At 32.1% G+C, this 14,721-nt stretch overlaps 1 protein-coding gene across 1 annotated transcript; it reads right to left on the reverse strand.

The window, feature by feature from the left end:
- Positions 1–1,035: 1,035 nt before the first annotated feature.
- Positions 1,036–4,605, reverse strand: LOC143059482 (uncharacterized). The gene is made up of 3 exons (XM_076232986.1): positions 4,353–4,605; positions 1,925–2,863; positions 1,036–1,154 (listed from the first exon to the last, which is right to left on the reverse strand). The coding sequence occupies exons 1-3, from the start codon at positions 4,510–4,512 to the stop codon at positions 1,036–1,038; spliced, it is 1,218 nt and encodes a 405-aa protein (XP_076089101.1). The 5' UTR covers positions 4,513–4,605.
- Positions 4,606–14,721: the final 10,116 nt, after the last annotated feature.

Raw genomic sequence — 14,721 nt, forward strand, 5'->3', positions numbered from 1 at the left:
AATGAATATATGATATACATCGGTACAACTGACACACTGGGATTGTACCTTAATATATACAATAATAGGCAATTTTATAGTATGAGTCGGTAGCCGCGAGGTTTCATGGTTAAGCTCGATGAGTAAGAATTGTCGGTATAGGTTCGAATCCTTCTATTCTTTTTATTGTCCCTATTCTCTAATTTTTACTGTTTGGTTTCTTGTTTTGTAAGTTATTGTGGATATTTTGTTTGATAAAAGTAACTAATTAAATAGTTAAAACAATACAAATAAAACACAACACGTCTGCCCTTAAAGATCATCATATATCAGGCATCTGAATATTATCTATTTTGACAAAATGAGACATACTCAATCTTATTCTTAAGAATATATCACTTAACATACTGTTGAATGTTTTTGGTGAAGGCAAAATGGGAATGCAAGTAAAACTAATAAGATAAACAGAGAGCAAATAAGAAATATTACACATACCTAACGATTCAGATATCAATGTTATTTTGTTAATATCACTATTGCAAACCACTCATGGAATGATGTTGTCTTACCGCAGCTTTATTGCGCTACTTGAATCAACAAATCACAAAGATTTTGGACAAATCGACTACAAATGTTGGGGAAGCAAAGCTAATGAAATATATAGGTTATTAAAAAAGGGATAACAGATCAATCTTAGGTCTTTTCTTTACAAAGGCAGTCTTACCTTAGTTTTAGTTCAATTATATATGAAACTAATACAAAAGCGTATCATCCAAGTAGCAAATTAGATATACACTTCGAAAGCAAATAGCACAAAAAAAATAGTCCAAAGGTAGTGGCAATATTAAAAATTATCAAAAGTAAAAAAATCATTCATCTTTAATTAGCCATCTTTACAAAATGTCTTTGATGTAAGTTTTATATTCCAAATGAGTTGATTTGAGAGAAACAGAGAGAGAGAGAGAGAGAGAGAGAGAGAGAGAGAGAGAGTTGTGAACAGTCGTGTATGTGATATCGTCATAGAAGTATCATACAAATTCGAAACTGTCAATTGTTTTAAATACTTACATGTTTTAACTTATCCTTGTGTGTCAGAACAACCATAATTTTAGGATAACCTTCAATACTCCCTTTACAGTATGTTACAATTGTGTTGATCCAGAATAGCAGATAATCTTCAAAAGAAATAAGTATGTGTTTGTATACAATCATTATGATAATCTACATTCTAATCGATAGACAGCTTCAATAAGTAGTTATCATATAACCATGTTTCAAAAGTAATACAAAAACTTTAATTTCTTCAATGGATAATAAATATTAAAACGACATTTAATACTTTGGCTTTTTTTTCACAAAACATACTAATTTAGTCATTGTTGCGGCAGCGTGATTTTTGTACTTGGATATCAGTTGCCTTAAACTGTCCGTCAGTAACTGCGAGTACTCTCAGACCTGTACTTTTGGTTGTTGGAATATACATGTACTCGGCAACGTCTTATATGTGTTTTTCAGTGATTGTCGTTTGCTGATGTGTTACATATTGATTTTTCGTTCAATTTTTTCTACATAAATTAGGCTGTTAGATTTCTCGTTTGAATTGTTTTACATTTATCATTTCGAGGCCTTTTATAGCTGACTATGTGGTATGGGCTTTGCTCATTGTTGAAGGCCGTACATTGACCTATAATTGTTAGTTTCTATGACATTTGGTCTCTTGTGGATAGTTGTCTTATTGGCAATCATACCACATCTGCTTTTTTTATATTTAGTACCGATAGCTGCATTCTTGTTGGTAGTTCTGTCAGTACTAGTATACAGTTGATATTTTTTTTAGCAGGTTGAAATCACATTTTGGAAATACGTATTCTTATTTCTGTTATGAACATATTTTGCACAACTCTGTTGTAATAGCATTGCACTTGCCGTTTTATACGTTAACTACCTTTTGCTGTTTTTTGTCCACTCTTTCCTGGGAGATACTGTTCATTTGGACAGGGGTCATCTAGTTGTCTACTTCCATCCAACACAAGTATGTAAATCGCTCTGTAGGTTAAAAATGTCTGATGAGTTGAATAGAAAACATCCTGCCCTCCAAAATCCCAGATGATTATGGGTGCTATGTTTTTATTGCAAAGCAGCTTTTTCCCAACCTTAACAGACTTCTCAAAGAATTTCTCTTTAGTGATCGACACTTTCACCTCTTGAACTTTTTTGGCAACACCAAAAAAGCGTTTTAGCTTTCTGATTAATCCAGGTTTAGTTACAGTTTCTACATTTAAATCACTGGTCAAATCTACCTCCGAATGAAAATCACGTGAGACATTCTTCGTGGTATCTTTATCAGATTGAACTTCATGGGTGTGTTTGTGATCCAAAAAATCATTATGTGCCTGGCTTACAGGAAGGTTATGATTATTCTGTTCATTGCCACTGATTGTGTAATCTGATAATGTGTTATCTTCGATTGAACTTCTTGACGGTTTAGATGAACTGGTAGGACTACCATCGTGCACACCTGCTTCACTACTGCCATCTCTGTTTTCTTTAATCTCTTTGCGTTCAGAAAGTCGTTTGCGTACATTTTCGGTCAAATAACCAGCGTCGACATTTTCGTTTAGAAGTGGATGACTTGACCTGAATGTATCCTGAACACTTTCTGTTCTGTTTCTGTCCTCAAAGTCCGAACATTTAGCCGTTGAAACGGATAAAGGTGAATCTTGTGTTTCATGCGAATTAGCTGTTTTTTCATGCAATGGCATGTCTTCTGTATCTAAGGTTTTCGGACTGGTTTCCGTTTTATCGTGTACACTAACTTTTTCTTTTTTCAGTGTTTCGTCTTGTAAAAGAGATCTGGTAACGGTTAATTCCTCCATCGTAAAATCTGAATACAGAAACAAATGCCAATACACAAAAGTATACAAATAATGTTGGTCAAAGATGAAATCATTCCTTTGTTTTATAGGGATACAAAACAATTGTGTCATAAAAACCAAGTTATCAACGACTTTTAAATTTTTTTTGGTTAGTAATTTCTCTTCAAAATGATCTGGAGATTTCTAAAACAGACAATTTCCAATATCAATTCGACATACTTCACGTATCAACCCCCATTTTTGGGTTCGTGTTGCTTAGTCTTTATTTTCTTATGTTGTATTTGTGTGTTATTGTTTGTCTGTTTGTCTTTTTCTTTTGAGCCATGGTATTGTCAGTTTATTTTCGATTGTCGAATTGAAAACCCCTCTGGTATCTCTTTCATTTAACGATGTTCTCCTCTGAGGAACCAACATTTCTATAATTTCTTTTTCTTAAACTGATATTTGGGCTTAAAAGACTGTACAATATAATTGGTGAAAAAAGAAAAAATATATTGAGGTGCACTTCTTATTTTGCCACAGTCATTTTAAAGTACAAAATTTTGATGATTTTCCCTTTTTTCATCAATTTTTTCCCATTTTCGGGCTATTATCATGAAAAAATTCACAGTTTCCCAATTAATTTTTTTTTCATACTGTGAATTAGGATGAAGTGGACAAATCTGAATACATTTTACTTAAAAAAAACTATAGGTTAGTGTAACTATTAGAAATTTTTATCAAAATTGTTGCTTTTTCGTTTCAAATTTACCATGTTGTCAATTTCGTAAATTTATCGGATTTGTATAATTTTTTTTAAATTTATAAATGAGTAAATTTGAAAGATAAATCATTCAGGTTACTAGTTTTAATCATGAAGATATTTGAAATTAATATATAAGATATTTTCAAATAAAAAATCAATGTAACGTTTCTTTTTTTGACTAGTATATATATATAAAACTATCATACACTAGTATACACATTTTCTTTACAACTATGAAATCCTTTTGTTTTTATTTAGTTTCATTGTTTCAGTCTTTACCGTTAAGAGCTGACACCAATTTATATTTGCTGCATCTTGTTTATTATTGATTGATAAACGACGAAGAGTTTATCTTATTTTTGTTTTCTTCTGAAAAGCTATTGTGATGTAAGCGATCAATGAGTCTTGATTCGTAGTAATAAACATAGTTAAGATAAATAAATTAATTAATTTGACAAAAACGGTTAACTGTAATGATAAATGAATAAATAATAAACTTACATGTGTATTGTTAATAGTTTTAAAAGATTTTCTCAAATTATTTAATTGTTTCTTGTTCCTTTTACAAATATGAAACAAAGCACGTTAATAATTTTAGAACATTTCTATGGTTAAGACACACAATGAGCATTTCAAGATCTGATGTTTTCGTAATGTTAGAAAATAATAACAATAATAAACAAAAAATACATGAAACATAACACTGTTTTCATTTTCGATTTTTTTCTTTGTGGTATATATTCATTTTTTACCTTGATGTCCATCAAGCCAGCAGTTTTTTTTTATATCCATGAAGGAGAGACCATTATATAACTCTATTCCATCAGTTGACATTCTGAATTTCGTTGGTTGTTTACCGACAAGATGTCTGGCGATAGTCGTTTTTCCAGTACCCTGTTCGCCAGCCAGCATAACTCTTGACTCAAAATGTCGATAGCGTTCTCCTTCTAATAGACTAGAGAACACTTTCGCTGATTTATTATCAAATTTCTTCACTTCAGCTGGAAGTCCTATATTTGTTTTTGAAATAGATGTTAGAAATTCGAGAAATAAACAGCCGTAATAATACAATATATCTTTTATGTTTTAAAAGTAGAATATAGATACTCAAAATACAGAACCAGCAATTCATGCGTTATTGAATATATAAAAAATAACATTTTACCAAACAGAATATATCATGGATATATTAACAAAAGGTGTCGCATAGTAACACAAAGGAATTGGTTTATGGCGTATGATACGAATTTTATATTAATTGGCACCATACCTCATCTTCCTATATCTATTTGTGATTTATTTTGGAGAACGATTTTTTTAATTTGATAAGGGGACTATTGGAATAAAAGGCTGAAAATCAAAGGTTTTGATAGAATATATATCAGAGAAAGATCGAAATTCAAAATTAACTTATGTTTCTTTACAGGTATTTCATAATCCATATTTTGTTATTACAATTACGCAAGTCAACAGTTTCATAGTATTTCTGAAGACCTTATTTTACTATCGATATTATGTGTGTCATTCTAATATACAATCCATTGTCGATAAACCGGCAATAAATCGTTGTTTTTCGGAATTTTGTGGGACTTAGGTTCTACTGTTCAATGTGATGTCCCCCGTCCACGTTTACTTTGTGTGTGTGTTAGACGTATAGCTATGTGTATCCATCTAATCAGTTAAGCCCTTTTCGTTTGATTTTTATAATTTGATTTGTTGTACTGTTACACCACTGTGCCAGGATAGGGGATGGTTTGCGCCTTCAAACGAGTTTAACACCGCCACATCATGTATGTGCCTGTCCTAACTCAGGAGCCTAAAATACAGTGATGAAAAAAATTGAACGAAAAACAAATATGTAAACAAACGACAACCACTGAATTATAGGCTCCTGACTTGGGATATGCACATGCATGTTCTCGTTTCCTCTCAGTGGAGTCTGTACATTATTTGTTTTTATTTTTAATAAGTTCCAATACTAAAACCATTGTAAATAAATGTTTGTTTAATAAACAATATATAATAAAAGTGTATGCAAGCTGCTAAAATGTATATATTTTATTAGAATAACGATGAAAAAACGAGAATATAAACAGTAAATTTGTGCGAATGATGTGCACTTGGCATTATATGATGTGCAAATAGCATTATGTGATGTACAAACTGCGCAAACATACTATATGATGTGCTTATATACTGATATGATGTACAAATATTCTTAGATGATGTGCAAACATTCCTTTATGATGAGCAAATATCTTTATATGATGTGCAAGTATCCTTTTATGATGTGCAAATATACTGACTTGATGTACAAATATACGTATACGGTGTGCAAATATCCTTATATGATTTGGTTGTATTATTATATTATGTGATTGTAATCTTATATCGTGTGGGTCGGCTACCTTCAATATATGATGTCGAAACGTCATTATTTGATTTGTTTAATCGCTGTTTTGGTCAATAAACATGCTTTCGATTAGAATGATTACTGTCTATGTAAAAAGTGATTCTGACCTGCCTATTCGCAATGACTATAATTCTAGTTCAAATCTGTAGATATCGCTAGTATTTAACAAAAAGTGAAACGGTGCAATGCAATAAAAATAAACGTTTCAAACGTTTCGGATGAATTGATGAATTTCCCAGGGTATGCTAAAATTTCATATATTTTGGGGCTCTTTATAGCTTGCTGTTCGGTTTAGCAAATGCTCCGTGTTTAAGGCCGTACGTTGACATATTCCTGTTTACGTTTTACACATTGGACCTGGATGTAGAGTTGTCTCATTGGCATTTATACTACATCTTCTTATTTCTTTTCATTGCAAAAAACAGCAATGAACACACAGTCAGTGTAAAAAATGTTGCATAACGAAAGCTACATAAGTATCTACTTTTGCGTTATTAAACTGGTATAAATGATTGATTGATCGATTGATTGGTGTTGAATACCACTTATGCTATATCGTGGCGGTGCTTTTATTTCGTCGGAGGAAGCCGAAGTGTCCGGAGAGAACCACCGACTCTTGGTAGGAAAAATAATAATTCTATTCATTTAAGATTGGAGTCGAGCTTACCTATAAGTTAAGTTTTGACAGGCTAGTGATACAGTAGTGCATGTATTTATTGTTTACTGAGGCCTGTTGGTCATTACAGGTAGAAAATAAATTGTGTTTACAAATTTTCTAAGTGAACATTTACGGCGTAAGTTTTATTATTTTGCTTTTATCTGGAAAAGTATAATCGATTTAATATAAACAAATAGTGACATGTGTCTTAATATCTTTTAGACTTAAGGTCTCTTTTGAGTTTTTTTGTTTTATTGCCTATTATCGTGATTACTTATCTATAGCGATACTCTATCTTTGCAAAGTGGTTAAGATAACAACAGGTTGAAAAATAGCTAAATTATAATTACGACCCTTCTTTCATTGGGGTTTTGGACGTGGGAGGAAACATTGGAATTTCTCTTATTTTTCAAGTCTACACCTTGAAACAGGAAAAAACAATCAAGACCCCCTTTCCGAAGACATAAAAAACACTTTCCCGTCCCCTATAAAAAAAAACCCAAAATAATAAGCCGCATTAAATTGCTATTGCATTGCAAATTTGAAATTATGCGTCAATAGTTTATCTAGAACTTTAAGTATAGAAGTTGTTTGTGACTTCAGGAAACATAATTTGGTAACGCCGGTTATTGTCTCATTGAAATCAACCAGACCTTTATTCAATATTAGCTACGAACAAAAAAAAAATTTGCTAGAATGTATTGTTGAAAATAAGGATGTAGGTTTGAAAACAGTTGATGCGATAGAAACGATGCGTAAAAAATGATGTCTTTCGAGTCAAAACTATAACAATTTACTGTAGCAGGAGTGTAAGATGTAAGTCGAACCCTGAACAGGTAGGGCAAGTATGGACACACCATTCAAGCTTGATACAGCCCTGAACTTTGATATGATTCAATATCTGACACAGCATAGGCTTCTGACACATTATGAACGTGCTCTTAGATTTTTAAAAGTTAAAATTGGACATTTACGTATTATATTGTCAAATATCACAAATCTAAATATACTGTAATATTTAGCATATCAAAGAATCCTTATAATTGCTTGTTTTGTCCCGTTATGTCCCTTATTCCTAAACAGTTATTGTCTAGCAAAAAAATATTTACGGAGGACGAATACATCGCCATACCATTATACGGCGGCAAATCTATAACAATAAACAACTGAATACCACCTTTCTATTAAAAAAATTAAATTATTAACAACATGAACGCACACCATAAAAATATGTTTCGACATCATATATTGAAGTAAACCGAACCACATTAGATTACAAGCACATAATATAATGACACAACCATAAGAATATGTCTGTGCACAATGAAAGGGAAAATTCATATAATTAAAGGATAATTGCACATCATATAAGTATATTTGCATATCATATAAGGATTGTTGCATATCATATAAGGATTGTTGCATATCATATAGGAACATTTGCATATCATATAAGTACATACGCACTTGATATAAGGATATTTGCACATCATATAAGTATATATGCACATCATATAAGGATGTTTTGGTATCATATAAGGATACTTGCACATAATATAATGATATTTGCACATCATATAAAGGTGGTTGCAATTCATATGAGGACAATTACATATCATATAAAGGTAAATGCACATGATAAAATGAAAATGGTCATAACAAGAAGGTTTTGGCGTTTCATACATTAACAGCATAGTTTAGATTATCATTCAGTTTGTTTTATATGTCCGTGAAAGCTTATTTATTGTAATATAAATTATATCCTCACGTTCCGTTATTTTGATTTATACATTTGTACTAATAGATTGTTTATTGAAATATCTGCAAGGATTGACCGATCAAATTGTATATATTTGAAATCTGTCAATTTATGTTTTCTCGTCTTGTACAAAGCAAGTTACTTCCCTACGCTGAAAATTGTATAGTCATTCTTAACCAATGGATTGATTAAAGTTGTGAGTCCTTTTAAAAGGAAAATGCAGTATAATTGCAAATAAAACAACAAATGATTTGCAAGCTGCTGATTTGCGTATCGCACATACCAAATACGATTGGGTTTTACATATTTGTCTGCGCTCAGCCCTCCACTCACCTGGACCAATGGCGTAACAGCAGTAACAGGAATATGTTGTAAACATTTGATTTCAAGGGATTTATTCGACAAATTGGTAGGACAAAACACTTCAATAAAACAATGACACAATCACTGATATTAGAGTTTTAATTAATGAGTACATGTAGAGAAATAAGAAAGCTAGATTTAAGTCATTTGCAACTAATTCATACACCATGTTCTTCCAGACTGAAGTATCAATCAGTAACTTCCAACGGATTTAGGGTAAAAACGTAATAAATAGTCCTTCGCAAATCTTTAACTATGCCAATTCGTAACTTAATTTTATAAAGATTTGAGATAAAGATTACGGACTGATGATAACTGTAGAATGGTTTCTTTTCAATAAGATACAAAATATATGAAATTACGTAAGGAGGGATTATTTAACGTGTTATAATTTTCTTTTATTTGTCTTTATTAATATTACCTAAATTTAGTCTGTTTTTGTGATATCCATTTGACATGACTCCCATCACACATTGAACGACAAACTTATTCTATTTCAACCTCTGTGACATCAAACGCGCGATTCTGCGTCAAAGTTAATGTTAATCTTACCATGTGTCTGTCAGGGTAAGGATTCGGTCCTAGTACTTTAAAAAAAATATCTTTGAAACCTTTATGGATTGATTTTACGTATATGAATAAAATCGTTTAATAAAAGCAGAATGATGTATGCCTTTTTGTGCTTCTTAGTTACATTTGTTTGTTTTTATAGTGATTGGGCTGATAGCACACTGTTGACTGCTGCGCCTCTATTTTTGACAGGTTTACTTATTGTGTCTGCTTATTTTGTTCGCGCATCGTTGTCGATGTGGTGGAGTTTGATGCGACTGTCAAACGGAAGAGAGGTTTGGCTGGCTATGGGCCAGGTTCAATCCACTGTTTTATACATAAAAAAATGCCTCTGCAAGGTCAGGAATATGACAGTTGTTGTTCATTCGTTTGGTGGGTTTGAGGATTGATTTGCCATTTGATTAGGTATTTCCCTTTTTGTGTTTTTCTCGGGGTTCGGGTTTTTGTGATTTTACTTTTTGTCCTTTGAATCAAATTAGAAGTACCTGAGTTTGTACTACCAATTTCCAGGAAACCAGTGCGGTCTAATATGCAACAACAAGTATTTTTTCGTGTTTTTCGGAACAATTCGTGGTAATGTACTTTAGACAAACTAGCTATGAATGTTTCAAGGTGCAACATTAAACAAAGAAAGTACTGGAGCTATACCAGTAATACATAGTTTACGTTCCTTAAAATAAATTAAAAAAAACGTCACAACAGTTCCGGGAATAGCAAACTAGTTGTTAAACATAAAAACACCGTTAGATTGTGGCAAATAAAGGAACATCACCATCCAAAAAGAGAAATTAACAATAAAGAACGAAAATTCGTCCCTTTTGTCGTCAATTCTATTGTGGAGTTTCCCGTGTAAAACCGAATTTAGGAAAGGACAGTTATTATCCTGTAAATTTGATTTATTTAAAGTAAGTTCCTAGGGGGTAAAGCCGGCAGTATATTTAGCAAATTCAGGATTAATTGAACGAACATATATCATCAAGATAACGGCAAGTGTTGTTGTATTTATGAATTAAATGCAATGTATGCAGGTCTTTACTGAGTTTGGTCATTAACTATGATTCATAACAGTGCACACACAAGTCTGCTATTAACGGGGCGCAATAAGTTCCCATCGGAATACATATAACCTGTCAATAAAGTTTGTTGCCTAAACTTACGTAAATATTATCAAGGAGAAATTTAACAACTTCAATCATCTCATCACACCTCCAGTTAGTATATCTAGTATATTTAACGTTCTCATTATGGAAGAAGACTTTAAATGAATTGCAGCAAATATATTTGCATTCAGATTTACCAAACGACAATTTAATCATTATATTTTTGTTTGACAAGATTGTGTTGAAGTGTAGTTTAAGAGTAGAACAGTCAAAACTATCCACAGAATCAAAAGGACCATCAAAACTATCCACATAATCAAAAGGACCATCAAAACTATCCACAGAATCAAAAGGACCATCAAAACTATCCACAGAATCAAAAGGACCATCAAAACCTTGTAATTTATCTTAGACATCCAAAGAATTTTTACACACCCCAAAAAGTTAATTCCACTGTATTATATTACAATAGCTTAGGATGAGTTCTTTGGTAGTAGTTAATACAGCAGGAATACACATTAGAGTTATTAAATGTACTCGATAAGTTGAGAAAATTTATATCTATGTTAATCACATATTTTTTACGAAATTTTCCTTTGATCTTACTGACTGATAATTTTCTTACTTACCGGAGTCGAGTGATATGAAATATAAGTAACACATGGGCACGTGGCGTTGCTTATGAAACTTAAATTGACAACGTCTTCATAGGTAAAATAGCGATAAACAGATTATCATTGATTATCTCAACTCGATAGATTTTTTCCTTTTAAATTACGGGCTCGTTAGAATTTTAACCGATAATCTATAAACAAATTATTTAATTCTCAGAACGCCAGTTATTGATCTTGTGGTGGCTAGAACTTTATCATGATTTGGTTGACCGTTCAATGGCATGCGTGGCTTAGATGCACATTGACTTTTTTGACTTTTTTGTCGATTGTCACATAATCTGATCTAGTTTATTACCATTTTCGTTCTTGAAATACATAGTATACTTTCCCCTAGTGTAAAAGGAACTACGCACCATATGCGATTTCTGAATCTTAACACTCTTTATGTTGGCTTTGTTTTTGCGAGAATTACGAACAGTTGCTGGTTTTTTGTCAATGTGTACTGAGTATAGTGTTGCTAGATTTAATATCATCTAAGTTCGTATAGACCTAATTGCATCTTCATCGTGTTTTAGAAGAAAAAAAATACTCAAAGGCTTGAAAAGTCTGTATATAAATGTATAATGGTAATCTCAATAGAGCAGTTTATTGTAAATGAAAAATAATAAAATTTATGAACGTAATGCATGATATCAAACTTGTTTCTTTATAAACTAAGTCTCAATTACAAAGATTTATTTCTTAGTTTAAATATGCAGTTTCTCAAAACAAGTAGAGTCGATTATTATTCGAAAAGAGTAAGTTCACAAAAATACTGAACTCAGAGGAAAATTGTATTAGAAAGTCCCTAATTACATGGCAAAATCAAATGATAAAACACAGCAAAAACCAATGAACAAGAATTGTCATATACCTGACTTGGTACAGGCATTTTTAAATGTAGAAAATGGGGGTTAAACCTGGGTTTATATCACTTTGTATGACAGTCTCATCAAATTCCGTTATATTTACAATGATGCGTGAACTAAACAGACATAAAAAATAAAATAGTCAAAATATGGGTACAGCAGTCATCATCGTGTTACAATTTTAAAAGGAAATACATTGCTTCGCGTATCTCACGTCATAAAATTTTATACGTCACATATTTGTTTCGTTCAATGTTTATACAAATATTTTTTTAAATTTCACATGGACAATGATAGCCTACAAGGTTAAAGAACCAAAAGTATAGAAGAATTTATTTCAGAAATAGACCGAAGAAACTACTCACCAGGTACAAGTGTCTTTTCATAATCCTGCAAAGAGCATTAACACTAACATGTACGATTTTATTTTACAACTGTGTAAAGAAGGTATACAATAGAGGATGCAAAAACAGTACACATTTTTGATTAAGAAAACGCAGTATTAAATGCTATTTTGATTCAGTAACATATCGACAATTAATCTCTCTTCAGTGTTGTTAGGGATCGAAACATTATTTGGAAGGCCTTTTATTTACCTCAATGTAGGTTAGACTCTTGAATTTTAAAGTTACGAAATAGGATGGACGGTTCATATAAACCCGTAGTAAAATATAATTCAACCCAAACGAAAAAATATAAACAAGTATAAATTAAAAACAAAGTTTAAACCTATGATTGCGTTGGATAAAAATCGCAAGTTTAATACGTGTGCATATTAAACACATTTCTTGGTAGAGGGGTCTAAATACAGCACAAACAATATTTTCCAAAAGACCGAAAAGTGAAAAGTATATAATATACATGTAGGACTCTAAAGTGCGATGGTCCCGCTGAAGTGCGATGGTCTACGCTAAAGTACGATGGTATATCACACTAAAGTGCAATGCGACAATGGGGTAATTTTCGAGAGATTTAAACGAGAAAAAGTTTATTGATTTTGAAAAATAGTCTTTTTGCAAAAGTAAGTATGCTAGGGTATAGCATATGTAATACATGTACGCTTTATGATATACTGGACTGTGGGATCAACTGATGGTTTATAGAAGAGCAACCACGTAAAAATTGCTAAAAGATAATTTAGTTGTGACAAAATACTGTATTTCCGTTTAAAATATTTTTTTAACAGTTCAGGCGTAATTAGAAATATTTGAATAATTGGCGTAAATTGCCGTTCACACAGTTCATCAATATTTTAAACGCCCAACCCCCTTTTTTCACAGTCGTCATTTTAAATTACAAATACAAAATGTCGGAATAAGTAATATTTATTTGTACAAGCTTGAATCTAAATGCGAGAAAAATGCAATATTCGCCATGCTTTCTCCCTCTTCGTAACGAGTACAAATACATGTTATATTTTCCTACAATGTACAAACTATGTTTTAGCCGACAATTGATTCATTTCGCTTAAAAACGTGTACCATTATTTTACTTACGTTACTTTTCAATACTTTTGCTCTTTAGAATCCAACAAATATATCCATCACGTTTTTTAAAAAAAATATGAATTTACCTTTATCAACTTTACTATGGCGTCGCTTTCTGCATATTCTACTGGTCTTTTCCACTAAATCAAACAAGTTTTCTTTTAATTAGATATTACAACACATCGATTATGTGTAACATTTTCAATCTTGTCAATTTTTGAATTTCCTACGGACGTTAATTCTGTGTAATGAGCAAACGGTATATGTTTATACTCAATAGTTTGTCAGTTATACGTTGATGCATATCCGATAAGAAAAATACACCGGTTATAACTAAAAGTCTATTCGCTATAAGCATTGCAATGTGTCACCGAAGAAACTCGATGTCTTGTCTTAAATGTTAAAATGGTGTCAATTTATTGCTCCTACCACTTCTTCGAATGTGCGCCATTTGTTTGATTATACCAAAGAGCCCTTCGAATTGTTGACAATACATGGTAAAGACAAACTTGTATATGTTTCCATATAGTAATAAATAATTGTGTAGAGCAACTCTCTGATGGACAGTCAACACATAAATTGAAAATAAACTGTCTACGCCATAGCTTAAAAAAAGGACAAGCAGACAAACATTAGTACACAAAACACAACATAGAAAAGTAAAGACTAAGCAACACGAACCCAACCAACAACTAGGGGTGATCGTAGGGGCTCTGGAATGGTTAGCTGATCCTGCTCCACAAATGGCACCCGTTGTGTTGTTCATGTTATAAAAAAAACCGGTTACAAGCTTAAGTCTAATTCGGTAGGACACATTCGTGAAAAGGGGACGGGATTGTCGTTACGACATTAGAAACACATCCGTTATAATCAGTGAAACGGTTATTCCATAACGGTCAAACAACTCGTTATGGGTCAGTGAATTTACGAAGGGATGATTTATACTTCACTTTTTGGAATTCTTTGTTCAAAAGCTTCATTGTGGGCAGTTACCCTCTATCAACAAATGATCAAGTAAATAGTAAAAAAGTAGATAGGACATACTAGGCCGGGAATATCGAATCAATTGTAAAATATTGGTGGCCATGTAATGGTCGTCTGTGAAAAGTATCATCGGCACCAGATGGATTTCATATACTTGTTTCTTCGTCAGTCCAGTCAACAGATTTCTTTAATTTGACGCTGCTATTTTGCATACAGCAGTGACTACAGTTGAATGCGAGATAGATTCAAAGGATTTTGAAAAAGG

The sequence above is a fragment of the Mytilus galloprovincialis genome, chromosome 14 (genome assembly GCF_965363235.1).
Source record: "Mytilus galloprovincialis chromosome 14, xbMytGall1.hap1.1, whole genome shotgun sequence".
Lineage (NCBI taxonomy): Eukaryota > Metazoa > Mollusca > Bivalvia > Mytilida > Mytilidae > Mytilus > Mytilus galloprovincialis.

Bases quoted from the DNA above. Each gene is read 5' to 3' on its own strand.
- LOC143059482 (XM_076232986.1), bottom strand. From the start codon at position 4,512: ATGCTGGCTGGCGAACAGGGTACTGGAAAAACGACTATCGCCAGACAT. The intron at 2,864-4,352 runs GTAAAAAATGAA...TTCTGTATTCAG, and splicing joins CTGGCTTGATGGACATCAAG to ATTTTACGATGGAGGAATTA. The intron at 1,155-1,924 runs GTAGTTAACGTA...TTTCTTTTGAAG, and splicing joins TGGACAAAAAACAGCAAAAG to ATTATCTGCTATTCTGGATC.